The sequence below is a fragment of the Cibotium barometz genome, chromosome 53 (assembly GCF_041138505.1).
Source record: "Cibotium barometz isolate CiBa-2024 chromosome 53, ASM4113850v1, whole genome shotgun sequence".
NCBI lineage: Eukaryota > Viridiplantae > Streptophyta > Polypodiopsida > Cyatheales > Cibotiaceae > Cibotium > Cibotium barometz.
This window is the reverse complement of record NC_141098.1, coordinates 25,091,621-25,118,650: the sequence shown is the minus strand read 5'-3', so window position 1 is coordinate 25,118,650 and position 27,030 is coordinate 25,091,621. Positions and strand designations below refer to the sequence as shown.

The 27,030-nt window shown below is 43.7% G+C and overlaps 2 protein-coding genes across 4 annotated transcripts in view; one reads left to right on the top strand and one right to left on the bottom strand.

Moving 5' to 3' along the window:
* Positions 1-4,240: 4,240 nt before the first annotated feature.
* The window catches only part of LOC147608447 (transcription factor E2FB-like), a 47,748-nt gene continuing 24,958 nt past the window's right edge, over positions 4,241-27,030 (bottom strand). Inside the window, exons 2-15 of one of the 3 annotated variants that reach the window (XM_086789247.1) lie at positions 7,024-7,192; positions 6,844-6,903; positions 6,659-6,744; positions 6,494-6,582; positions 6,342-6,396; positions 6,198-6,250; positions 6,036-6,086; positions 5,880-5,928; positions 5,699-5,764; positions 5,478-5,554; positions 5,152-5,386; positions 4,923-4,989; positions 4,715-4,841; positions 4,241-4,637 (exon numbers count right to left, since the gene is read on the bottom strand). In XM_086789247.1, the coding sequence (XP_086645373.1) occupies positions 4,726-4,841; positions 4,923-4,989; positions 5,152-5,386; positions 5,478-5,554; positions 5,699-5,764; positions 5,880-5,928; positions 6,036-6,086; positions 6,198-6,250; positions 6,342-6,396; positions 6,494-6,582; positions 6,659-6,744; positions 6,844-6,903; positions 7,024-7,192 (1,173 nt within the window). In that variant the 3' untranslated portion in view covers positions 4,241-4,637; positions 4,715-4,725. Of the gene's footprint in view, positions 4,842-4,922; positions 4,990-5,151; positions 5,387-5,477; positions 5,555-5,698; positions 5,765-5,879; positions 5,929-6,035; positions 6,087-6,197; positions 6,251-6,341; positions 6,397-6,493; positions 6,583-6,658; positions 6,745-6,843; positions 6,904-7,023; positions 7,193-27,030 lie in introns of all 3 variants that reach the window. The other 2 variants (XM_086789248.1, XM_086789249.1) reach the window with 2 other exon arrangements.
* Positions 22,542-25,054, top strand: LOC147608448 (uncharacterized). Its single transcript, XM_086789393.1, has 2 exons — positions 22,542-23,167; positions 23,286-25,054. The coding sequence occupies exons 1-2, from the start codon at positions 22,599-22,601 to the stop codon at positions 24,853-24,855; spliced, it is 2,139 nt and encodes a 712-aa protein (XP_086645519.1). The 5' UTR covers positions 22,542-22,598; the 3' UTR covers positions 24,856-25,054.

Genomic DNA, 27,030 nt, shown 5'->3' with positions numbered 1-27,030 from the left:
CACCCCTAGGGGACCTTCTCCATTTGGAATTTTGAAAAGGTGGTTTGCATGAATTAGTGGCCCTTTTTGCACTATGATTAAAAAGCCAAACTCTAAGAGGATAAGTAACCATTAAGTGATATGCTTGATTATACAAGACTCACCAAGTATAGCATTGCTTGATGGTTGGCAACGAATACCCGTATGTATTTCTTAGTATGTATTTCTTAGCTGCATACACTATGGCCAACCCACTCACAAGTGTGTTGTAATTGTGCTCTACATCATTTAATTAACAACTAGTAAAGGCCATAAGGAGATGATTGTGAATTCTAACCACCAATTGACTCCCCTCAAGAGAGACTGTGAATGCTAAGGATTTCAATTATGTAGTAGGATTGGAGATGTGTGTTTACTACCCCTAACAAGGCCTTGGTAGATCATCTATCTTCCGACTCTTGAGATTCTCTTTCACTAAATGCTTGACGTATCTTGAGAAAATTTAACAAGGTCAAATAATCCAAATTTTAATAATTGAATATATTTTCAAAACCTCCAAAATAATGGGAAAAGGTTATTCACATGTTTGTGTGTGTTTATCGTAAATTTTGAAAAAATGCAACATAAAGATGCAAAAATGGAACCATTCATGTACGAAGACCTTAAAAAGATGAATGCCTACGATGCCCCTTCAGTCGACTTACCTTCTTATATTTATAAAGGGATTACATTTTGCACTCATTTTAGAAGTGAAATATACTCATGTAGAAGCAAAAAGCATTTATCTAGAAGGTGATTTAGAGCTGAGAGGGAGATAAACAACTAGGCTCGCAATTAAACTTGAGTTGGCTTTACACAGCTTTAAAAATGGAGATTGTAAATAAAAAATCTAGCACATTGATGATGATGATGTGTGTGTGTGTGTGTGTGTGTGTGTGTGTGTGTGTGTGTGTGTGTGTGTGTGTGTGTGTGTGTGTGTGTGTGTGTGTGTGTGTGTGTGTGTGAGAGAGAGAGAGAGAGAGAGAGAGAGAGAGGAAATCTAGGATATGTGTGAATATAGGGATAGATGTACGGGAACCTTATATCAATAAAGTAGTATGAATGTTATTTATATAAGTGAGTGCATGCAAATAATATTAGCAAAAATGTGAATGTATATGTGTGTGTGTTCTTTAGGGTGATGATTAAGTGTGTGTGTGTGTGTGTGTGTGTGTGTGTGTGTGTGTGTGTGTGTGTGTGTGTGTGTGTGTGTGTGTGTGTGTGTGTGTGTGTGTGTGAGGGCAAGGAGGTTGTTTGGGTGGGGAGAAATATGTTCTTAAGGTTAAAATATTTATGGACCATAAAGGCTCATAGATGGGCATAAAGGGTAAATCTTGTGTATACATCAATATTATTTGGGTTATAAACATGAAAGAACTAAAATTCTCATAACTAACCATAAAGGATTAATCAGATTATTAAGAATGTTGTAAAAACTAAAACCTTAGAGATATTTGGACACCTTCTTGTAAAGTTGGCAACACAATGTAGCAGGCATCATAACTATCAACCACCATGTTACTAGATGGTATGGAGAGGTATGAACAATTGGAAGTTCCCATATAATGGTTGTAAATTTTTGACCTTGGACCAATCCATTGGCTTGTTTAAAAGTTTGTTTTTTAATCTATTATCATACGAACTTTATTGCATAACACATGTAAGTGTCAAACCTGGTATCTGGGGTTATCAAGTCTAAACTCTCTCTCTCTCTCTCTCTCTCTCTCTCTCTCTCTCTCTCTCTCTCTCATCGAGATATTTTTGAACTCGTAATAATAAAATCACTATCTAGATCCCTTAAAATAAACCAATTGAACACTAATTTTAAATTTTAAAAAGGTACAAATAATAAAATCACTATCTAGATCCCAATTGAACACTAATTTTAAATTTTAAAAGATACAAATTGAATATCATTCTCATAGCTAATGCATCTCTTTGTGCAACCAAGAAGCATGTGTCTACTAGATCCCATGTTGAAAAGGTTAGCAATTGCTTTTGGTTGATATAAAGCCTTAGTTGGTGTTAGTCACCCAAGTCCACGTTTTTGGGCATTGTCTAAGGTGAAATTTCTTCAAAAAGTAAATGATATATCTCAAATAAGATCTTCACCACCAATTAGTGACTCAAATAGAAACCAAAACCATGTTACAGAAATGTGAATCATCTATGAACGATGTCTAAATCCTTGCCTTGGTGGAAAGCAACATTGGGATGAATATGGCAAAACAAATTGCCCTTGAAGCAATCATTGTTCCTATGCAGGTATATTATGGGTGTTTTTCTGATGGGGATTCTTTTGGCACGTATACACATTTCTTCAACTTCATGTAGGTGATGCTCTCACCCACGTGAGACAATGCCCCATCTTTTATGGTACTGCTCCCATTCTCGAGCCCACCTGAACAAATTATCAAGATACTTGTCCCAACTGAGTTAGTGTAGTGGTCAAGCTTGTGACTTGTAACCTCTAGGTTATGAGTTCAAGTCCCGCTAGGCTCTCTCATGTTATAAAGGGACACCTATGCTTGCTTGATGTGTTTGGTTGCTCGGGCTCTTGCCCCTTGAACACTTGAGTGACTCCTCCTCCTCGGGTGGTGGATCACCCGAGATAGGAGGATCCATACGAGACCCCTCGGCTGTTCCAGCGCTCGACTCATCGGCGGTGGTCATGGGGGATGCCTAATTCGTGGCTCTTGCCCGATGGTACGTAGCGCTTGCCCGACCATGGTAATTGGCTAATTGTTGGAAGGGGAAATCGGCTCCACCTACTTGAGTGGGCCCCGGGTGTGTACGAAAAAAAATTATCAAGATACTTATGGGCACGATTTTCAAGTAAACTTTGCAAAACTTTTACCTTTTTTACCAACTCTCTCCACCATTGCCAACTTATGCAATCTTTTTGGATTGGACAAAATTTTAGGCACTTTGGACCATCTACCATGTCCAAAATCAATTGCTTTTTTTATGTCATTCGTATATCGATCCTTTTTCCTTCTTCCATAGATCAATCTCTCAGATTGGAAAGCTCTCTTTTCTGCAGCTTGAGGTGTTTTCCCACTATTTCTAATCTGAGCCGTAGTTGTCCCACTCTAGGACATCTGTGAATGTATCATTATGAATGTATCATTAATTTTATTTATGAAGTAAGGTTTTTGCTTTTAAATAATGTGTATGAGAGAGAGAGAGAGTGAGAGAGAGAAAGAGAGAGAGAGAGAGCTGCAATGGTTTAAATATACACATTTTTCCAATGGCAAACATTTCACATCTAGAAAAACGGTAAAATTTTAACAAATTTGATGTGTATATATCACTAGTACACATTGCCTATGAAAAATTGTTGAAAGCACCAATTATAAAACAATGTGACAATAATTATGTGTCTAAACTTAATATTGATAATAACCTCCAATGAGGCTTTAATTGAATTCGAGGACATTGAAATTCATATTTCATGTTTTAATGCATATGAAAATTCAAGGTGTATCTATCTAATTAATTCGATTTTTGAATTACAAAATTTTAGTAAATTTATATCATAGTTTTGTGAGACATTATATTACCTATGATCCTTCTTCCACTCTTATGATCTTGGTCAAGCATTCCCACAATATCTCTAAGCACATGCTTCCTTTGAATACTCGTTTAGCAATTCTTGCACACTATGTTTATAAAATCACTTGTGCTAAGAGCTATTTCCATGGCATACATGTTTTACTTTTCCTTGTCTTAGGCTTTGGTCTGAAACATGGCTCCTTTCAAAGTGATATAATTCACACAACCTTTGCAAAGAAACTCATCCCCTAGACAATAAGTATAAATGCTCATGCAATTTCCTATCAAGAAGTTCCTACTAATACAGCTTTTCATTCTAGTGGCATATATGACCTCATGGTGCACTTATAAGCTTTTGGTAAGTATGTTAACACATGCTTTGTTGAATACAATTGAGTGCAAATACAGCCTTTAAATAGAAAGTAGGAGAAGGTAGTAGCTGATGAGTAGGTAAGTAAAGTGCATGGGAGTAAATAGAGGAAGGGCAAAGAGAGAAAATTGGACTCAAAGAGTAGGAGAGTGGAAAAGGAAAAAAGATAAGAAAGTAGAGTGCATGAGAGTAGATAGAGGAAGAGAATGAAAAAGAAGAGGGTAAGGCCAGTGTGGGCATACAGCTTACAATAGCAGTAGCTAATGAGATTTGAGAATCATTGTAAGACTGATGTCTTATCCACCAAGTGGCTTTTGTACACTAATGCCATTATTTTGCCAATGAATCAACTCATAATGTCACATCACCTTTATGCCTCCTTTTGAAGGCATCTCCAATTGTATCCCCCCAATTGTATCCCCCCAAAATACTCTTCCAAGATGAAAAGCTTCCACCAACAGTAGTAAACGGTCATTTGGCGCACATAATGTGTCTCCCGATGTGAGAACACAGATTGGAGAAGAGAAGAGAGCAATCCACGAGCTTTTAATATGGACTAGTATCAAGCATGTATCCACTTTTCCAACTTGGCATCTCTCAAGCATGTCACGAGCAAGCAGACGGCAGGGCAGCATGTCACAAGCAAGCACAGGGCAAGGCAAGCAAATATAGGAGAAACCTTGGCCATCATTACCTGACATGGACCCAAAGAGACAAAATTAATCACTATGAAAATTTCTTGTAAAGAACAGATTTGGGATGACGACCCACCATAGGAGGTCTCATGAATGCAAGTTCACATGTTGAGGAGGAGTTTGAGGATGAGAATTCCCATCGCCCACCATCACAAACTCATCCACAGCAAGATTCACAACATCATCCCACGAAGAGTTTGGAGCTTTATTATGTCAAGGCCTTGTGTTGTTTTTAACCAGTATTGCATTTACAAGAGCATAAAGTGGATGATTATCAAGGATACGATCACTTCTCCACATGTCAGTTATTCCAACACCCACATCAGAGAGAAGCCAGTAATCAGCATCAGCCTGCAGAAGCAAAAGAGCAACACAACTAAATCATCCAAGTGAAGCTCTTAGGCCAGCACCAGACAAACACACCAAGCCAGTGGTGTCGTCCTGGGTCAACCCACAGAATAAACAAATGCTGAGGAACCTTCTGATGTAATCATCCAGTTGTCTTGTGCTTACATTCACATCTGATGGAACAATTTTCATGATCCCCCCAATGTCTTGGTGGGGACTAGCAAGCCCAGAAGAGAATGAATCCCTGTTGTCAAGCATCTCAGGCAATTCACACGTGTCACCAGATTCAGGAAGAGCCGGTACCATAGTGTTGCAAGAAGCCCCAACAGCAGCCAGAGTGGCCGTCTCTACGGATGCCACCGCAGCCACACTCATCTCCTCAAACTTCTCTTCAAATTGGCTATAATCTCAATGGTAAAGCATAATCAAAGAACATTTAAATCCGTATAATATATTTCTAAGAGCTTGGACGTCACCACCGGTGCACATACCTCACAAGATAAACATCTATGGGTCCAGTCGCACTCTGTAGAAGTATCTGATACCGCCTTTGAGGATACTCTACGGCCTGCAATCTCACATACATCCAGCATTTGTGAAAATGGTGGCAGGTGCTCAACTAGCTTACTTCTCTGGATTTTAATCTATCTAGACACTCTTGGTATGAATCCTCGAGTCATATGCAAGAATACAAAAGCAAAGTGAGTTTCACCTCATCAGGATCAGGGACTTCCAAAGTGGTGCCATGCGGTGCTTTTATTGCAATCAAAGTTTGGTTCTATACAAAACCAAGGGGGCACACATCATTTTAGTAGCTCATGTTCAGACAAAAAACCATGTTGAAATGCAGAATCAAAGCACTCGGATTGACATGAGGATATTAAAGATCTCACCTGAAAACACTGCAAGCTTTTTATGTCTTCTTCCGTGACATAAAGCCATCTACAGAGAGCGGTGAGATCAAGGCCACATCAATGCTTGGAAAGCTTATAGCTAGCTATCACATTAGAATTTAAAAGACCAAATGCAGACAGCCCAATATAGGATACTGCTTATTGTTCTCATCCTCGCTTAAGATCCTCAGTTGTTCCCTTGTGTCTCTGCCAAAATATAAACTTTTTCTCATGTTAGCTTAACGAGGCATACAATGTAAAAAAGGGGGTCTTTTTCCAAACATTCTAGACTAGACAAAGGTGGCCAAAATGATAGACCTGATGAGATTGTCTAGCCTCTTCTCTTGTAAAAGCAAGGTTTCCACCTCTGCCTGCAAATATCAAGTCAGTCAGCTGCTTTAAAGGAAGTTGGAAACAGTCACTAGAAACGATTAAGTTACTAACACTGGACAATTAAGCAACCTTTAAGAATCCAGCTTCGTTAATCACATCACTGGGCCCTGAGGCATCTAGACCTCTGCAAGCAAAAGCAAAACTCAGTAAGCGACTGATCACCCTATAATAATGTGACAAAGAGAAGATCATTCTTAAAATGATGATGATCAAGATCTTACTTCCACTGTATTCTGTTCTTCAGCTTCTTCTCAATAAGTCCAACACCTTCCAGCACATTTGTAATGTCATAAATTCTGCGCTTTTGCACCTACAATTTCCCAAAAAATAAACAATATCAAAATTTATGTAAGAGCCCGTTTTGTGGCAGAATTGAGTAAACTCACGCCCAACATATCAGCAGCTTTGTTCAGGTCAAGAACTCCATCATCAGCTTCCTTAATAAGGTTTATAAACTTCTTCGTAAGCAATCCTGATAAGAAACAAAAGACATAGTCAAGAATACCACAAGTGTTGACCATAAGAAGATGCAAACAAGCAAGCTTAGGCATTGCTGAAGGTAGATCATTACCAAGAGAGTTGTCGTAACGGCAGGAGCTGACAGGTGTACGGACCTTATTGGCAGGTGAAACTGTAACATCAAGAAATAAACACCACCTTTTGCATGAAACCATGTTTCTACGAAGGAAAAGGAAAACCCTTTGAAATAAGAGACAAAGCACAACATGGTTATTTACATGATTGATTATACCTGCATTTGATCCTGGTGTCTGTGGTTCCACTCTCGAGTGTTTAATAACTCCACTAACCCTCTTCCCATCCGGATTAGTGGTTAAAGGGTGGCTTCCTGGTTTAGCATCAGCCAAAGCCTGACCAGATGGCCAGTCATATGGTTCCATATCTCTTGTTACTTTATTCACCTGGCCCAAGGAGACTAAATATTAGACCTCTTTCTCTTTTGGAAAGATAAAATACTATCCACTTTTAGGTACTCTGGCCACTCATTAGCCACGAGTCCTTCAATTTTTGATAGAAGGTGTGCATGCCTGTGTGCCTGTGTGCATGCTCCTGCGCACCACGCACACACGTGTGCGTGTGTGTGCATGTGCGCATGCACACCCACCCACCCACCACAGTAAGCATTTTGTCTCAGCAGACGATGGAGTGTATTCCTCTAATTCTTCACAAAGGTCCAATGCTTGTAGATCATATACAGCATTCCTAAGCCACTATTCCATGCTTGCTTTCAACTCTCACAAAAAGAAAAGGAAAGAGAATCTGCAATTAGATGCATGTAGAAACACCTCTTTTGAAGTAATGTTCTCAAAACCATTAGAGAAGCCCTGTGGTTGAACAAGCCCATCATTCTACTATTGTGTAGCAATTGGGGTAAGTGTTGGAAGAGAGAGAACAAGGGTGCACAACTCAGAAACAAAAAGTATATGCATTATGTCACATGTTCACTTAAGAATGGTGGTTGAACATTTGTGAAATTTAAACTAAGGCTTACATGCAGCTAAATCCTTTTCATTCACATGCCATCGCAATCGGCAAAGCAGCATTTTCAAGGATACTTAGAGCGTGGATTATCCGGCTTGGTGAACTAAAATCACGTAGAAATTTGTGAAAATGGCCAGGGATAACTTTGCAAATTTTTGGTGGAGACTTAGTTCTTCTAGTCTGCAGACTTGGCCCTCGGTGCAGGTCCCGAGGCAATGGCTCCTCCCAGCAAGAACCGTTACTCGCATATACCACAAGATCCTTACAAAGAGTCATCTCAGGAGATTCAGCAGGCCAGCTGACCACCAGTACCAGCTTTAGTGGGGCTCTGTCCTGACCTCCTCCGCATGCGAAGGACCCTCAAACTCAACAACCCCTCCTCTCTCCCCACTTCCCCCCCCTCCCCGGCAGAGGGCCATTGACTTTACTTGCCTCCCCTTATCATTCCGTCAACATCGACCCCCTACCCCCCGCCCATCCTCTCAGCTACCCTCCAAACCCGCCAGCTTCCCACCACACCCAATCCATCGCACCCAGGCCAGTTTCGGCAGCTTGTCTAGCACTTCACTAACCCAATGGAGACTCTAATCACCGCTTTGCCGATAGCGGCCATCCCACCGGAGTACATCGGTGTCCCCCCTCGCATCATGGGGCACCCGCTGCATTACTATTTTTTTCAGTAATTGCATGTTGAGACGAGCTCCTACTGTAAGCCTAGCAAGGCGTGCCTTGACAGATCCAACCACGTGTCCAAGAGATAGAAATATAGAGAGATAAGATAAGAGAGAGGGAGAGAGAGAGAAGGGGTTCAAGGAACTTGCACAGTACACACACTGAGTGGGGAACAGGCCTTGCCCCCTTTCAAGAATTTATTCAGGAACAATCCACAGGCTTATCAAGCCAGGATCAATACAACCAATGAATACAAAATCAAACAAATATGTCGATGAAGAAATCCAAGTCCAATCAATACAACCAATGAATACGAAATCAATCAAATATGTCGATGAAGATATCGAAGTCCAAGTCAATGTCAGCTCGAGATCTCTGATGCCGAGCACACCACGAGAATGACCCACAAGAATCTCTCACCGGGCTAGTACTAGATCCAATATCCAAATCCAAGTCCATATCCATGTCTAGATCCAAGTCCAAATCCAAATCCAGATCCAGATCTAAGTCCAAATCCAGATCCAAGTCCAAGCTTGTGTAAAGGTACACAAGTAATATGTGTAGATGACAAAGCTTTTTGTGTTCAATTGTAAAGCTTGTTGACCAAATCAAAGAAAGAGACAAAACCTTGAGAAGGCCACATAGGAAAACAGTGGTAGGCAGTAGGCTATGAAAGAGGCCAACAGGTATTTAGCGAGCAACAACCAGGAGGCAGGTACAACTCAGGCTGATGCAAGAGTATGGTAGCGCTGATGGCAGGTGTACGGCAGCACTGGAGGCAAGTAGCGCACAATACAGCAGGTGATGGCCAGGTGAAGCACAGCTAGGTGGCGGTTGCAAGTGGCACAGGTGGTGCTTTAGGTGGTGCAGCCCAGAAATGCAAGCAGCCCTGGCCAAAACAGCATGCAGCGGCTGTGGTTCACAGCTGGCTAGACGACCACGCAACTAGGTGGTTCTGCTGCTGCCAGCAACGAACAATAGCTAGAGGGTGGCAGCGCTGGCTGAGGCAGCAACAACGAAACAGGCAGCAGCAGCTGAGAGGCATAGACGGTTCAGATAGCAGCACTTGACGTCTCAGGTGGCAGCGCATGGGCACAGCCAAACAGTTGGCAGAGGTGGCGCTTCTGTTGGTGGAAACGGCGCTGGAGGTGATGAAAGGCGGCACAACAGCAGCACTGGCTGTTGACAAGTGGAGAGAGGCAATGAAGATGATGATGTTGAAGATCTCCACACTTTTGATAATATTCACTCCCTTGATGAAGGTCTTCACTCTCCCACCAAGATCTTGTTCATGATGCTCTAGAGAGGTTCACCTTTAGTGGCTAGCTTTTTGGTCCGGCTCAGTCTTCTCTTGCCAGTGGTATCCCTGGCTCGCGGTTAACTCAGTTTGACTTTTTGCTTTTTCCTACTTTTTAACCAAGACTGGTGCTTTTACTTGAACAAACCTTATGGTCCTTGTCCCCATGTCTTCTTCCACCTGTCTAGTGTCTAGGCACGGGCTCCATCATGTGAAATGGGCTAGGAGGGACAAATAGTTACATTCCCTCCCTCTCATATCTCAATTATCCTCAATTGCAGAATACAAGTGTTCCAAGTACATGCATCTGTTCCATTTATATCCACATGTTCCAAGTACATCCATATATTCCAAGTACATACATATATTCCAAGTACGAGCCCCATCTGGTGAGCTTGTGCATCTGGTCTTTCCTCATATCTGTGGTGTCATATGCTCATATCTGTGGTGTCATATGCTCATTTGGCAACATCTCAATGTCTTATCTTTGACCAATGGCTTTGTTCTTGATGGTACTTCTTCATGTCCTGTCACATGTGTTAGATAAAATAAATGCATACTTACCTCCTGCAAAAACTAGGCAGCTAGTCAACAAACAAGTATGCAAGGTATTTTAGGTACTAGCCAGGTAGTCTGGAGCCCAATGGACTATCACATGCCATAAATCCAAGCATTGTCCACACATCAAAAACACCACACAAAGTCGAAGAAATTCAAACATACTTCAGTATGCAGTACACAAGTAAAGATCCTCCTAATCATGGATTGTCATGTCTGGTTTCATCGAAAACCATGCTGAGCTATCTGGCTCCTCAGGGAAACCACTCAGTCTATCCTCAAGGCCATCTGGTCACTAGGAATGTCTGAGAGTTCATCAATAGTCATCTGGGCCATCTGGTCGCATTGACCGCCCGACTATGAAATCCAATACACTCATCTGGGCCATCTGGTCGCAATGACCGCCCGACTATGAAATCCAATACAGTCATCTAGGCCATGTGGTCGCAATGACTGCCCGATTGTGAAATCCAATACAATCATCTGGGCCAACTGGTCACAATGACCGCTCGACTATGAAATCTAATAGAGTCATGGCCATCTGGTCGCAATGACCGCCCGACTATGAAATCCAATATATCTGCATCGTTGCCACCCAAACTAGAGCATGTCCAAGTAACCATTATATAAACAGAATAATGATCAATTCCAATCTAATATATATAAAATGAAGAGAGCTAGGAATACAATCCCTCCCACTTGAATCTGTCGTGATCACAAGATGTCTATGCCTATACTTCAAATATATATATGGACCAACCGGTTCCTCATAAGCTCAAAGTATCTCTGGATAGTCCTTGATGTACTCCTCTAGCATCCATTTCGTCTCCAATAGTGAATAATTCTCAAATTTCAAGAGGAATTTTGTGACCACTGTCTTTTCTCTTTTTCTGGCTCTTCCACCCCTAGTGGATCCTCCAATACAGGCTCCTCTAGTGGTAATCTTGTGTATGGTTTCCATAAACTGTCATGGAAGACATTAAGCATTCTCCCATGATCTGAAAGGTCCAACCAATAACATACATGGTTGATCTTCTTGGTATCTAGAAAAGGTCCATATACCATCATTCTTGACTTTGGCAATCCAAAGATAGAATCCATAGCAATACTCTCCCATAGAACATTCAATGGGTGCAATAATCTTGTTGACTTTTGTCAATGAAACTCGACCATCTGACAAACCGAACATTCACAAACATGTAACTCAATGTTCTTTCTCATACAAGGCCAATAAAAGTAGCTTCTCCCAAGCTTCAGTTGTAATCACGTTTGACTTCAAGTCCTGTGTTACACATAAACGAGTTTACTTCATAAAAGAATCTTCCTTGATGACAAGAAAAGTCACAAAATTTCCATTCTACAATCTGTTCCAATACAATCCTTGAATCCTTATCTAAGACTTTCATAGGCCACAACATGGCCCTCATGGTACAAGACTGCTCCAATGCAATGCTCCAATGCAATCTCCTCTTGACAAACTTCTTGGCAGGATGTCAATCTGATGATCTTTCAATCTCTCTGGCTTCTTGCTTTGGCTTGCCAGGACAATTTGCAACCAAATGTCCCTTCTTTTTCCCTTCTTTGGCGTATTCCTCACGTTGCTTGAGGGACAATCTTCTTTGAAAGAGTGGAGGTCTGTCCCCATTCCCATCCTTCTCTTGAGACTGGGCTCGTGAAGGGGATCGGTCTTTAAACTTCTTCCTTTGAAGTGGATCCCAATTGTTGTTTTTTGTCTTGTCGTCCATCCAAGGCATGTACAAGGCCTCGGCTTGCAAAGCTTTATCTCGAGATTCCTTCAAAGACTTTGGACCAACCATGTATACTGCTTGCATAAGCTTAGGTTGCAATCCATTCACAAACTTACGCATTTCCATTAGTGGTGGAATGGGAATATAAGAAGTAAACTTTAATGATACGGCTGAAAAGTTGTTAAGATAAGTGGCCACATTCTCAACGACCTTCAGTTTTACCTCATCCCATTCCTTTTGCACGTCTGCTTCAAAGCTTGCACGTAGAAACTTCTTGTTGAACATAGTCTTGAAGTCACTCCATGTCTTCGGCTCGTCGGTCCCTTCTTGTACCACTTTAAGCAACCAATTCAAAGGCAGCATCCTTCAAATGCATGCGAACCATTCGAAGCTTTGACTTTTCAGAGTAGCCATCTCCTCCAAAAGCAGCATCAAACTGCTTAACAAAAGATAATGCTTTTTGTGTATCCCGCTTTCCATGAAAAGCATCAAACTTGACGTTCTTCTCTCCTAGCTTGAAGTCCATCTTGTCAGTTGTTGAAGGCTCCTTTGCCTTCTTTTCCCTTACTTGACTCGAAGATACTGCATCCGAGAGAGTGGGCCTAGGGATAGCCTCCTTGTTTCCTCCACAAGAAATAGACCGAGTAGCTCTAGATCCTTCTGCAATGGTGACTCCTTTGGCACGAAGATGAGCTTTAGTAGCTTCAACTCCTTCGGCTTCGGTGGCTCGATCCTTGATGAAATCTTCAAACATTTGAGCCCTTCTATGGTCCTGTTCCTTCTTGGCTCTGCAAGCAAGGAATTCTTCATCTCTGAGAAATCATCTGAACTACTAAAAGTCTTGGTACTCTGCTGATGACATGGCCACAATCTCACGAGTAATGGATCGACGGCCTTGGCTCCCATCCTAAAATACTGGATCAGCTTCATCACTATTCTCTTCATTAGGCCCTTGGTTTTCCTCAACTCTCGACATGGTTCTGTCACCCCAAGAAAGTTTCTTCAAGAGAAATTCTGCTCTGATACCATTGTACACCCAACGGGGTGTGCCGTGATAGATCCAACGATGTGTCAAAGAGATAGAAATATAGAGAGAGATAAGATAGATGTGTGTGTGTGTGTGTGTGTGTAGAGAGAGAGAGAGAGAGAGAGAGAGAGAGAGAGAGAGAGAGAGAAGGGGTTCAGGGAACTTGCAGAGTACACACACTGAGCGAGGAACAAGGCCTGCCCACTTTCAAGAATTTATTCAAGAACAATCCTCAGGCTTATCAAGCAATATAATAATACAAAATCAAACAAATATGTCGATGTAGAAGCCCAAGTCGAAGTCGACGTCGAGACACGACATCTCTGATGCCGAGCACACCACGGGAATGACCCACAAGAATGTCTCACCTGGCTAGTACCAAATCCAATATCCGAATCCAAGTCCAGATCCAAGTTTGAATCCAAGTTCAAATCCAAATCCAAATCCATATCCAAGTCCAAGCTTGTGTACAAGGTACACAGGTAATATGTGTAGATGACAAAGCTTTTTGTGTTCAACTGTAAAGCTTGTTAACCAAATCACAGAAGGAGACAAAACCTTGACAAGGCCACACAAGAAAACAATGGTAGCCGGTAGGCTATAAAAGAGGCCAATAAGTATTTGGCCAGCATCCAAGAGGCAGGTACAACTCAAGCTGGCGCAAGAGTTTGGTAGCGCTGATGGCAGGTGTACAGCAGCCCTGGAGGCAGGTAGTGCACAATACAGCAGGTGACAGCCAGGTGAAGCACAGCTAGGTGGCGGTTGCAAGTGGCGTAGGCAGTGCTTTAGGTGGTGCAGCCCAGAAATGCAAGCAGCAGCGCTGCCCAAAACAGCAAGCAACGACTATGGTTCAAATGGCTAGATGGCCGCGCAACTAGGTGGTGGTGGTGCTGGCCGGCGAACAATAGCTGGAGGGTGGCAGCGCTGGCTGAGGTGGCAACAACCAAACAGGCAGCAGTAGTTGAGAGGCGTAGGCAGTTCAGATAGTAGCAATGCGATATGTCGGCCTTTGCCAGTACGGAGTTGTGTGAGCTTGCGCTGCTGATTTTCCTGCCCCCGCTTGCTCTCGTCAAATCGAGCATCACGGGAAATGATGACGTCATCAACCTCCGGATCCTAGAAGCGGTACCCATTGGATCTCAGACTGTAGCCTGTGAAGATCATCCTCTTTAGACTTCGAGGCAAGTGTGGTCCTTTTCTTATCTGGGACATGCACATAAGCAACACAACCGAAAACACGAAGATGAGATACAGAAGGCTTGTGTCCTGTAAAGGCCTCCTCTGGAGTCATCCCCTCAACCGCTTTTGTGAGAGAGCGGTTAATGAGATAAACTAAGGTAGCCATAGCTTCACCCCAGAAAGCAGGAGGGAGACCTGCATGATGCAACAAAGCATGAGCCATCTCTTTGAAGGTCCGGTTCTTTCGTTCCACAACTCCATTCTCCTGAGGAGTGTAAGGAACTGTAGTCTGTCGGTGAATGCCCTTCGAAGCAAGGAAGTCATCAAATGGTACAAACTCGCCACCATTATCAGTTTGGAGGAATTACTCTACCCCCAGACTGATTTTCCACCATCGCGATCCAAGTCTTGAAACTAGCAAAAGCATCTAACTTGCGAGCCAGAAAACATACCCAGACTTTGCGAGTGAAATCATCCACAAGAAGAAGAAAATAACGAGCCCCGCCAAGAGACTCAACCTCCATAGGTCTTGCAAGATCTGCATGTATAAGCTCCAGTCTTCGGGTTGCTCGATGAGTGGCCTCCTCTGGAAATGCATCTCGATGATGGTTGCCCATCATGCAAGATGAGCAGATGTGAGAGAGACCTGAGCTGAGGTAGTCCGTTGACAACGTGCTTAGAATGGAACTTTTGTAAGGCAGCAATGGGTACATGACCGAAGCAAGAATGCCACAAAGAAGTATCTGCCTCAGAAACCAAAGCCAACACGGGTGAGAAAAGTTGATGAATATGGGAATCAGTGTGAGGGATCTGGGAAGAAAAATTGGTGATCTTGTAGAGACTCCAATCATGGACTCCATTGGCAACAACCGAGAGAGTCTTCTTGTCGATTACTTCGATGACCTCATCATCAAAGTACACACCAAGTCCCTTTGTATACTGAAAACAGATTTTTGAAAATTCGTGGTACATACAGAACATCATGTAAGGTGACAGAGGAACCCAAAGAAACATTACCAACACCGATGACAGAAAGCGAAGAGTTGTCGCCGATAATCCAGTTACCAAAAAGAGCCATGGACTCATCCGTTGAAGACTCGTAAGGTCAACCAACTAGATCCATGTCCGTGTTCAAAAAACAACTCCAACTCAATGTTCCATTTCTTCCTCGATGCAGGCGTGGGTATCTTGGGCGACCCAGAGCCCGAGCACCGTATGGTGAGCACCCTCTAGGCTCCTTCGCAGGTGACCTAGCGCTTCACTCACAGGCTGCTTCCTTGGCCCCTATCCACCGTACCGGAAGCTCACCATTTTAACTGAACCGAGGCTGGTCAAGATCTCGGCCGACCTTGCTACGTGAGACGTCCTTCTTTGACTCTCCGTTATCTGTTGCAACATTTTCCACTTAGGTCCCCATGACCTCATTCCGTAAGATAGTCAAAATGCTTCCCCCAGCATTCTTGACGTAAAACAATCTTTAAGAAAACAGGTTTCACATGCAATTACAGTTTCTAAGCAAAATTTCCATCTTTCCACATCATTCCACATCATTCCTCATCATTTCTCATCATTACATATCATTCCACGTCATTTCTTATTATTCCACATATTTTCATATCAATTCAGATCACATCATTCCACATCAATTTAGATTACATCATCCCACATCATTCCACATCAATTCACATCATCCCACATCATTTCCACATTCATTCACATCAATCCACATCAATCCACACATCTCCATATCAATCAACCACATCAATCCTCATCAATTCAATTTCTACAAACAAGATGGTCTCTTTTCGCTTTGAGCGAATCAGGTTTGATTATCAACTTTTCTTGATCTAGTTATCAGAATCTTTGTTCCACAATCAACCAGGTTAAAAGTACAGTTACTCTACTTTTCATATTGACAGAACTTTCTAAGTCTCGGCCATTACTTGGCTCAGTTAAAGGTAACTTTTTCTCGACTCAATTCAATTAAGTCTATATTTCCGTTCTCTTTTGGATTCTCGATCCTTTCAAGAATTCCAGATTTCTTTTCCAAGGAATCTAGGAATAAATCAGTCACAAGTATTTACATTCATCCAACTAAGCATGTTTCTGGTCTTTTTTCTGGGAAATCCTTTTCCCGTTCAGAGTGTACTTAAGATTCTATTTCTCAAAAATCTAGACGTATACTTCATAATTCCAAAAGTTAATTATGTTCGTGATTCCTCTTTCTGATTAAAAATTTATCCATGTTTTCTCGATGCATTCCTATGAATATTTTCACGTTCTTATCTCAATTTTTAAAAAATAAAATATGCTTAGTATTCCTCTTTTTTGAATAAAAGATTTAGGCATACATCCTTATGGGATTTACAAAATTAATTATATCCATAATTTCTCTTTCAGCATAAAACATTTATGCACACATACTAATTCATTTTTATCTAAATGAATTATATTCATAATCCTTTTCATAATTCTCATAAATTGAATGAATCTAGAAAAATTTGTACATAATCTTCTTTATTATTCTGGTAAATGAATAATGTTCAAAACTTCACTTTTAGTATGAAATTTATTATGCGTAAATTTATTTCTTAATGATAAAAATTTTGCCATAGCTTCCTTGTATTTTCTATGAAATGAGAATACTCAAAAATTCACTTTTAGCATAAAAATTAATTTATGCATAGATCTTTATTTTCTAATAATAAAATTTTGCCATAGCTTTTTCACAATTTCTATGAAATGATAATGCTCAAAATTTCACTTTTAATATAAAAATTATTTATGCATAAATTCATTTTCTAATGATAAAAATTTTATTATAGCTTTCCCACATTTTCTATGAAATGAGAATGCTTAAAATTCTACTTTTAATATAAAAATTAGTTTATGCATAAACCTAAGCATAAACATAAACATTAATTCATCTAAACCAAATCATAAATCAAGAAAGGCATGGTTTTAAAAGGAAACCAATAAAATAAAATGCTTCCCAAGCATGAGAGAGGTTGGGAAGAAGATTAATATCAAAAAAGAGAGTAAGCATCATTGTTTAGGCTTCCCTTGGTTTGCTTGATTCTTTTGCAAGAAGTTGTGTAGCTCTCAAGGAAGAGGCTTGGCCACCAAGAGAAAAGGGTAATCTTCAAGAGAAGAAGATGTTTAGTAAAGCACCAAAGCTTCACTAAACCCAATGGAGAGACAAGGAAGAGGGAAGATGAAAGTACACTAAAATGAAAATTACACTAGTATGGAATTACTCTAAGATGAAAATACAAAGGAATGGGGCTCTATTTATAGGTGAGAGAGACCACCAACCAAGTCCAACTAGGATCTAGAGGCTTCCAGCTTCAGTTTGATCCAATTTGGATAAATTTTAGACTAGTTATGCCCAATTTTTAATCTAGTTTGGTAGAGAAGAGATGAGAGATGAAAACTAGCCACTTTATGATTTTTTTGAATAAAAAAATACCCCTTTAATGTGATTTCTAGGCGCCTCCTTAATGAGAGGTTTTCTCTCTCCTGAGGTGTTACAAGGCCTCCCAAAAGTCTCCTTTAAATATCTGAAACTCATGATTATTGCATCTTCACCTCATGTGAGCCTTTCTTTACTAATTTTTTGTGGAAATTTTTAAATTTTCATTATTTTTATTTAATTTTTATTTTCCAACCTTAATGGATAAGTATATCACATTTTTAAAATAATTTAATAAGACTTAGAACTTTGAACTAGGGGACTCCTTGGTTCACCCATTGTCCAAATCTATTGCAACTTAGAAATTTCTGATTAAAATTCTATTTCAGGGGATCACTTTCTATTGATTGGAAGAAAATACTTATCCAAAAATATTTCAAAACTATTATCGCTCTCTAGACCAAAACAGGGTCAAACAAGATCTTTTTTCATTCTGAAAGGGGGGATGATTACAAGAGATTGAAGGGGAGGTTCTTACATCTTTACATCATCAAAAGCTGGAGGGAGGAATCTTACAGAAGGTGGGTGGAGGCGCTTAGGAGGAGGGAGGTGGGGGTAGCGCGAAGGATGAAGGGGAAGAGAGAAGAAGCAAGTGTGCCACTGTGCAGATGGGGGGATGCCCCAGCTCAACATGGGCTTCTTCTTTACTTGTCAGAGCTTGCTAGTGTCCTAAATCTAACCTAAACACTGCCAAATCATGGATTAGTCATGTCCACGTACGTGCAACTAATATCCCCTCCTCCCAAACTTGATGACGAGATTCCATTCGTTAACACGTGATTGGATGACTGTCATCATCGCTTGTCTGGCACATGGACTTTAGAACTCGTCGTCCTTCCTTCCTGGTAACCTTGATTGAAAACCTTGCCATTCCATAGATTCCACTCCAAGTCTGATGTTGAGAACTGTGCATTTGTTCCACTTTGTCGGATGTCCCCTTGCTTGCAATCCTTGTCCCTTAGCACAGCAATGGTCTTCTTTCAAAGGATGATCTTGCCTTTGCTCCACCCTTTCCTCAGAGCATGTGGTAAGCCCCTTTGAGCAAACAACTTTGAGGACTGCTTTCCAGTGGTTTTGCTTGCTGCCCAGTCCCATGTTTGCTATGCTGGCTGCGTTTCTTACTATGGATCTGTGCACCTTCCTGGGACTGCCAGTGCTTAGCTTGGCTAACCTCATGCTTACCAATATGACATGCAGAAGCCTTGACTTACTTGATCCAGTGCTAAGCCTACTACTGATTAGGAACACTAATGCAAAAGCAATGATTAAACAGAGAGAGAAGAGAGATAAATTGTGTTTTTCAGTATATTGATATGATACAAAAAGATGTCTTTGACTGTACAACTACTGTGGCTTTTGCCATTCCAAAATGGATTGACTGTTGACCTACCGGACTAACTGTTGACTTGCCTCCATCTGGGGATCAGATGATTATGACTGAACTAGCCTTGCTATTTATAGGCTCATGGATTTGGGTATCTATAGCCCAGCTCTTGGGCAGATTGAGGAGTGATCCTATCTATATTTCTTGGGGTGCTACTACATGGCAGTCTAGCCCACAGCTTCTTTTTGAGGGCAGTGATGCAGATCCTGTTATTCTTGTTCGTAGAGGCATAGCTTAGAGATGTTTGCTTCAGGATATCCCTCAGTTATGATACACACCACCTCTGCTGAGTATTGACACCACTTGGGGGATTTTTGCTAGTATCATGGTGTGGCATATCTGGAAGACCAGATGCTCAGAGGCCTTCGGGGGTATTCATGTTTATGACACCCAGTGTATTTGTAGTATATGGCATGTAATCATTCATACACTTTTGGCCACGTGGGCCCATATCCAGGGATCTTCTAGAGTTGTGCAAACGAAACGCATCAGATTTATGAGAGAGTGGAACCATGGTATTTTCTTCTCCTCCATTGCCCGACACTGGTGTCCTAGCTGCCACCACTCCTGGCCTCTATGAACTCAATCATGTTGAAGTCATGCATCTGCCTTGGGGAGCTGCTCCCAAACTTGGGACGAGAAACAAGTACTGTCCGTAGTCCGTTGGGAGCATAGATGTTGAGGAGACCAAAACCGTCCTGCCCAAGAGATAAGATCATCCAATGTTTCCTCCCAAGAGTGATGATTCGAGAATCACTTGGGGCAATAGCTGGCTGTTGAGACTTAAATGCAAACCTTGCCCTAATTCTCAAGAGAGCAAGACGCAGGGGACCAAAAAGTATGACTGCGCCTTGGGAGAATCTTCTGAGTGTCTAGTACGGCTTTTTGTGAGATGATGCTCTTGGATGAAGAGGATGGTGTCAGTGAGACAAGGGTCGCCGACATGGTGGGAGAAGTCAATGGCTTGGTCGCAGCTACCCAGTCTAGGCACTAGAAAAAAGAAATCTGCAACTCCCACATCCGAGGGAGTGGGGGCAGGAGTGATGCAAGATCACGTAGATGCAGAGAGGAATCTCTGTGTAGGTGTAACTATTTGGCCCTCCTAGCCCATTTCACATGATGAAACCCATGCTTGGACACCAGACAGGTGGAAGAAGAAATGGGGACAAGGACCATAAGGTAGTTCAAGTAAAAGTACCAGTCTTGGTCAAGCAAGCAAAAACAAAAAATCAAACTGAGTTGCCCACGAGCCAGGGATACCACTGGCAAGAGGAGATTGAGCCGGATCAAAAACCTAAAATCCGCTTTTTCAAAAAGCAACTCTAGGGCCAAAAAGCAAGGCCTTGAAGTTAGAAAAGCAAAGTTAAAGAGCTTTGACAAAAGTTGAGTAATATTTTATTATTAAAAAGCAAAAGGAAAAAGCATAGAGTAAAAAGAGCAAAAGCAAAGTAAAAGAAGAAAACAAAGCAAAAGCATTGCTTGTGGCAAAAAGCAAGGCCCTTCTCAAGTATAAAACAAGGGTGAATCTCTCTAGAGCATCATGAACAAGATCTTGGTGGGAGAGTGAAGACCTTCATCATCAACATCACCATCGTCAACAAGGGAGTGAATATTATCAAAAGTGTCTTAGTGTGGAGATCTTCAACATCATCATCTTCATCGCCTCTCTCATGCGAAAAAGACATGACAGAAATGCAACACACTTTGGAATCATGTAAGGCAAAAGTGGCTGGCTGCAAGTGAGAAGGAAACGCATTCATGGGCTGAAATTGCTAGTGCCACAAAGAAACAAATTGAGGAAGTCAGCCCATGGATTGTAGTAAAAAAGCAGAAGGATACACCAGTCAATAAAGTAGAGGTGATGAATGCTACATTGGAAGAGGAAGACGGGCACGTGCCTTACATGTACGCGTAGTTGGGTGGGAAGATAAGGGAAATCCCCAAGAGGATGCAAAAGCTCTTGCAACAAAAATTGGAGCCACTGATGTACCCATTACTGGAGCATGGCGAGTAGGCAGAGATGAAACCAAGGCAAAGATATTGATCATCATGTTTGGTGACTTGGAGAAGAAGAAGGCATTATTCTCCAAAAGGATGGCCCTTAAGGGGAAAAAGAGTTATTTGGATGAGGACCTTACACCGGCACAGATAGCACACCAGAAGGAACACATGCCACGTGTGCTTGAGGCAAGGAAAGAGGGAAAATGGGCGGTATACAGAGATGGCCGAGTCATCATTATGGAGAGGAGGCCCGCCTGACGGTGGGGAGCTCCCTCAGGAGAGGTATTCCCGATTGGCATTGACCTCATCCATACAGTTGGCAGAGCATGGAGATACTCATTGCTGGTATGCTCAGATGAGATCATGGTTTGACCTACATGGTTTGCAGATAGAGGCACTACCACCCTTTCAGTACAGTCTGGATTGTCCATTTTTGGATCTCACCCGCTCAGAGCAAAACCGCGTGATCAGGATGGATATCATCAGAGTGGACACCGAGAGGACATGGACTAGTCCCTTGAGCCCTTAGGCACAAGAATGGCTCATTACAAGAGCCATTTTCTACACCTCTCACCAGATGATTTTATCACCTACCCGACGTACATGGATGTACACCTATCACATGGGATACATTGTGCCATTGGATAGATCTGGACCTCATCACACTAGCTGCGGATTGAGATAGGGCGATATGTGCATCAGATCTCGGATGACCGCATTTGTTAGCTATGCTACCAGGAGGTAGAGACAGAGGAGCACTCCATTTGCCGATGTACAGTCTATTATGAGATCCGAGGGAGATATCACTGAGAGGGTTTTGGGCCGTTACGCAAGGTCATGGACGTTGAGGATCAGAGATGCCTGGGATTGTTCCTACTTGAGCTCAGGAGACACAGAGAGACCCTCTTGGCAGACAGGAGACCGAGCCATGATGTACCTAGACAGAGGATCCTAACAGATTTCTTCAGCACTAGCACCAACAACCCAGCCACACACCTCCTGATCAGAGTCACACGGGGACGCGGGGACGGGCCGTAGGGACGCGGGACGCGGGGACGCGGAGACGGGGACGGCCGGGGACGGGTGGGACGTGCAGGGGACGCCGTGCAACACGGGGACGCCTGAGGGCGTCCCGGGGACGCGTTCCCGAAACGCGGGACGGGCAGGGGACGCGGTGAGGGGACGTCTCCAACGGCCAGAAACGGGCAGAAAACGGCCAGAAACGGGCAGAAACGGGCAGAATTCCAGCTATAAAAAAAGGCACACTCTCTATTGCACCCACACTCGTTTCTCAAGCCTCATTGCTCAAGCTTCCAAATCCAAACTTCAAAGTTCCAAGTTGTGCCAAGTTCCAACTTCCAAGCCATCTCTCTCTCTCTCTCTCTCTCTCTCTCTCTCTCTCTCTCTCTCTCTCTCTCTCTCTCTCTCTCTCTCTCTCTCTCTCTCTCTTGCACCCTTCTTCCCTCTCTCTCACACTATTCATCATTCATGGCATCTCAAGGTGAAGGCGCCGCCGCCACATCTTCCGTTGCGGGCTCTTCACGAAGGAGGCCGGCGGTGCACACATGGTCATGGTGGGATGAGGTCCACTACGCTAGTCGTGGAGTGGGCGGTGGTTCAAGGGCATGGAATTGCAAGCTTTGTTCCTACAAGAGAAGTGGCGGCGCCAACAAAGTGCGAGCTCACTTTTTGCACGAGGCCGGTCATCAAGTGCAATTTTGCGCACGCGTTACTCCTGAGAAGCGAGCGGAGCTTCTTGAGAAGCTCAAGGTTTATGAGGTGGCCGAGGCGGCAAAGAGAGGGCGACATGTTGCCGTTGATCCTCATGATGTGGTGAGAGCACGAGAGCAACCGACGCGAATGGAGGTGGAGAGGAACCCAAATCTTGCTTCAAGCTCTCAACCATTCAAGTCCACTCCATCCACATCGGGTGCCTCCATTCCCATCCGCCGTCAATCCACTCTTAACGAGAATTGGAACCCAAAATTGAAGGATGAGGTGGATAGGTCGGTGGCTAGGTTCTTCTACCACGACCACATTGCGTTTCAAGCGGCACGGTGAGAGTCGAGACTCAATTCTCTTCACTCTTTTTTTTTTAATGTCTCATGCTTCAAAGCATTTGTCATATTGCCAAAAAAAGCTAACATGCTACATGGTTTTCCTTACTTGAAATAGGTCTCCTTACTTCCGTGAGATGGCCACAAAGATCGGGGAATATGGCCCCTCTTATGTGCCACCTTCATCGGAAAAGATTCGCACCACTTTGCTTGATAGGGAGAAGTTGGCCGTTGAGCAGGCGGCGGCGGATACAAAGGCAACATGGGAGACTAACGGAGTCTCTCTCATTGTAGACGGATGGAGTGACACGCGCAAGCGCTCCATCCATGGAGTGGTGGCCTACTCAAGGGGCAAAGTGTACTTCATCGAGTCACATGATGCGAGTGGCACTGGGAAGGCCGTGGATGTGCTTGCCGCGGAATGGGCGTCCACGATCGAGGTCATTGGGCCGGAGCTTGTGGTCGGCATGGTGGTGGCGGATGGAGAGGCGTCAAATAGGGCAGCCGGGAGCATTATTGAGTCAATGTATCCATCCATCACAGTTTCTTTTTGCATGGCCCATTGTCTCAACAACCTCCTCAAAGACATAGGTGCCTTGCCATGGATTGCACCCACCATTGAGGAGGCTAACCAGCTTGTATCCTTTGTCCTCAACCACCAAAGGCTGCGACATGAGTTCTCTAAAAGGAGCACTCTTTCCCTCCTCAAGTATTCTGAGACAAGGTTTGCATACAACTTCCTCATGCTAGGCCGCTTGTCTACATGTGGCGGAGCCCTAAGAGGGCTTTTCCTTAGTGATGAATTTTCTGCCATGCCGCAGTCAAAATCGGCAACAGGGAGAACGTGCCGAGATCGCGCCGATGATGCCGCTTGGTGGGAGAAGGTGAAGACACTTGATGCCTTGGTCAAGCCTATTGTTCACCTTCTACGAGTCATTGACCGCCGTGAACCATGTATCGGCAAGGTCTATGAGGCCATGGATCGCATGATCGAGTCACTCCAGCAGCTTGTGCCAGACAGGGCCGAGTTTAAGGAGATCCACTCATTATGTGAGTCCAGGTGGAACTCCTACTACTCCCCTCTTCATGCGGCTGCCTTTGTGGTTGATCCAGAGTTCCAGGGCAGAAAGCAAGAGGCCGACAAGGAAGTAAGCAGGGGATGGCGGATCATTTTGGAGCGCTTAGAGCCCGACCCTACCATCAGGCGGAAGATCAGAGACCAGCTATCTCAGTACAGGACGCGGCAGGGATCTTTTGGATGTTTAGATGCACAGCTTGACCGCCTCAAGATTGGGTCTCCTCTTTGGTGGGAGGATTACGGATCAGATGGGCCGGAGTTGCAGCGCTTGGCTATTCGCATCCTTAGCCAGGCTGTGAGCTCTAGTTGCTTGGAGCAACTTTGGAGCGTTTACAGTCACATTGCCTCTAAGAAGAGGAACCGCCTTGAAGTGCAAAGGGCAAGTGATTTGGTTTTTGTGAGCGCTAACTTGCGCATGCTATGTGCGACAGCAACAGGGAAGGCGGATCCCTTCACCGAATGGGAGATGGCACAGCAGGATCCTGCAGCTCAGGAGCATCTTGAGGAGGTAGAGGAGGAGCTACAGCCTGAGGGGGAGGAGGAGGCTTCAAATGGCATCGACGACTTCGACTTCCAAGCCTCCCGTCAGGCTAGCACTTCAGGAGCTTGAGGCTTGACTCTTGAGCCTTGAGCCATCTCACCTTTTTTGTGCCCACTGCCAATGGCCATGATCTATTGTGATCTATCTAGTATCCCTATTTTGTACCCACTCTTTTTTGTAACCCTCACTGCCCATGAGGCATGTACTTATCTCTTTGTATCTATCAGACTATCAATCACATAATCAGTGTGCCATCGATGTTTTATTAGCGCATTTTGCTCAAAATGACTCTTGTTTTTTTGTCTATTCGGTGTAAAATTTTGTTGAAAGTGTGTCTCTATATGTATGTCATGCATACAACTCCTAAATTGTTTTTAAAAAAGAGGTTTTTTTTGCCGTTCCCGACCCCGTCCCCGGCGGGACGGCACTTCCCCGTCCCCGTCCCCGTCCCCGTCCCCCGTCCCCATGTGACTCTGCTCCTGATACCTCCTCCATTGGGCCATCAGGGCACCGACCACGCTCCCAGGGAGTCACCATCTTTCACACACTCTCTCTCCCTCTCATACACACCCTCTCTCTCCCTCCCTCAAGGCTCATACATACACACTCTAGTCTCTCTCTCTCTCTCTTGAAGACGTTAATACATACATAGGTCATTATGGCCTTTTGAAGACGTTAATATAACATTTCTCATTTCTCATTTCTCATTTCTCTCTCTCAACTTTCACTATATATATTATATCTATCTGTTAGAAGTCATCTCCTGTCTAGATTTATACACCACGGCCTTTGTTGTGGGTGTGCCCGCCCTTATGAGGTGTTTTATCATTTTTCCTCACTCCCCGTGTTTTTCCCCTATTTTTCCCATTTTTTCTGAGGCTTGGGAGGGCTGCCAGAGGGTGCCAAGAGCAGTACAGTGCTGGCCGACTGGGTGTTTATCAGTCGTGGGCACTCTTGCTGCTGGCCGACTGGTTTTGATCAGTTTTGGGCACCAGATTGCTGACCGACTGCATTTATGCAGTCGTGGACCTTTTTTATCAGTCGTGGGCTTTTCCTTATGCTGGCCGACTACCCTCTAGGGAGGTATATATAGGTCCTCAGCCCCCATACCTCATTTGTATCATTCCTCGGGATCTTCTTGTGTATATAGAGCAGAGTTACACGCCTACATCTCTCTCTCTCTTGTGCTGTTTTTCTGCCTGCGTTTTTGCTCTCGTGTTCCCAGATTTGGTCATCATCTCCGCTGCGTATTCTGACATGGTATCAAAGCCCTAGGCTCTAGATAGGTCTTGGGATTTGTGTGAGCAAGAGGGGGACTGTTTTGTGGCTGATTGGTGGACTGTTTTGGACTGTTCGGGAAGAGGAGAAGCAAGAGGAAGGCGGGCTGATTTGCTGGACAGCCACTTGCAGGTTTTAGTTCTTCTTTGTTCCCACCCACCCACCCTTTTCAGAGTACATCCCCGCTATGGCAGATCTGTTTGAGATGGCCGAGAGACATGTGAAGATCCCGACACTCCCCACGTTCCCGGTGGACCGTCAGTTGGACGGGAGCAACTACGGCATATGGAAGGTGATGATGGAATCCGTTCTGGAGTCTTACGACCTCGCCGATTTCGTCGTTGTTGGTGTTCCACGGCCGGAAGTAGAGGAAGGGGAGTTACCGTCGATCCGAAAGGACCGGGAGGCCCAGACACAGATGTGGGATCGTGTCAACGCCAGGGTCCGTTCGTTTATTTTCCTCAACTGCACACCGCAGGTAATCAATCATGTCAAGCACATGACGCTGGCCAGAGGTATATGGCAGCATTTGGCCTCACTTTACAACAGGGTATCGCCCATGAAGAGGATTTCCTTGGAAGTACAGATGCGGGTTATGAGCCCTGCAAAGTCGTCGACGATGCGGGAGCATATTAACAAGCTGCAGGCTCTTCAGCAGGAAGTTCTTCAGGCTGGGAAGGAGATATCGTCAGAGGACATGGCCATAACGTTGCTGCCTCTTCGTAAAAAGCATTTTACTCCTCTTTGATTACCAGTGGCAGCACCATCACGTGGGAGGAGCTTGTGCCCATGGTCCTGGACCAGGAGGAACGATTCACGAACCCTCCTCAGGGTGGAGGTTCGGAGGCCTTAACTGGCCAACGGTCGAAAGGCCGTAACTCGGGCAAAGGGAAGGCTTCATCGGAGAAGTCTTCTGAGAAGAAGTCCGACGTTGACCGCGAGAAACTGAAGGCAGAGAGGACCTGT

Coding starts and splice junctions, on each gene's coding strand:
- LOC147608448 (XM_086789393.1), top strand. CDS start 22,599: ATGGCATCTCAAGGTGAAGGCGCCGCCGCCACATCTTCCGTTGCGGGC. Junction 23,168..23,285: donor ATTGCGTTTCAAGCGGCACG/GTGAGAGTCGAG, acceptor TACTTGAAATAG/GTCTCCTTACTTCCGTGAGA.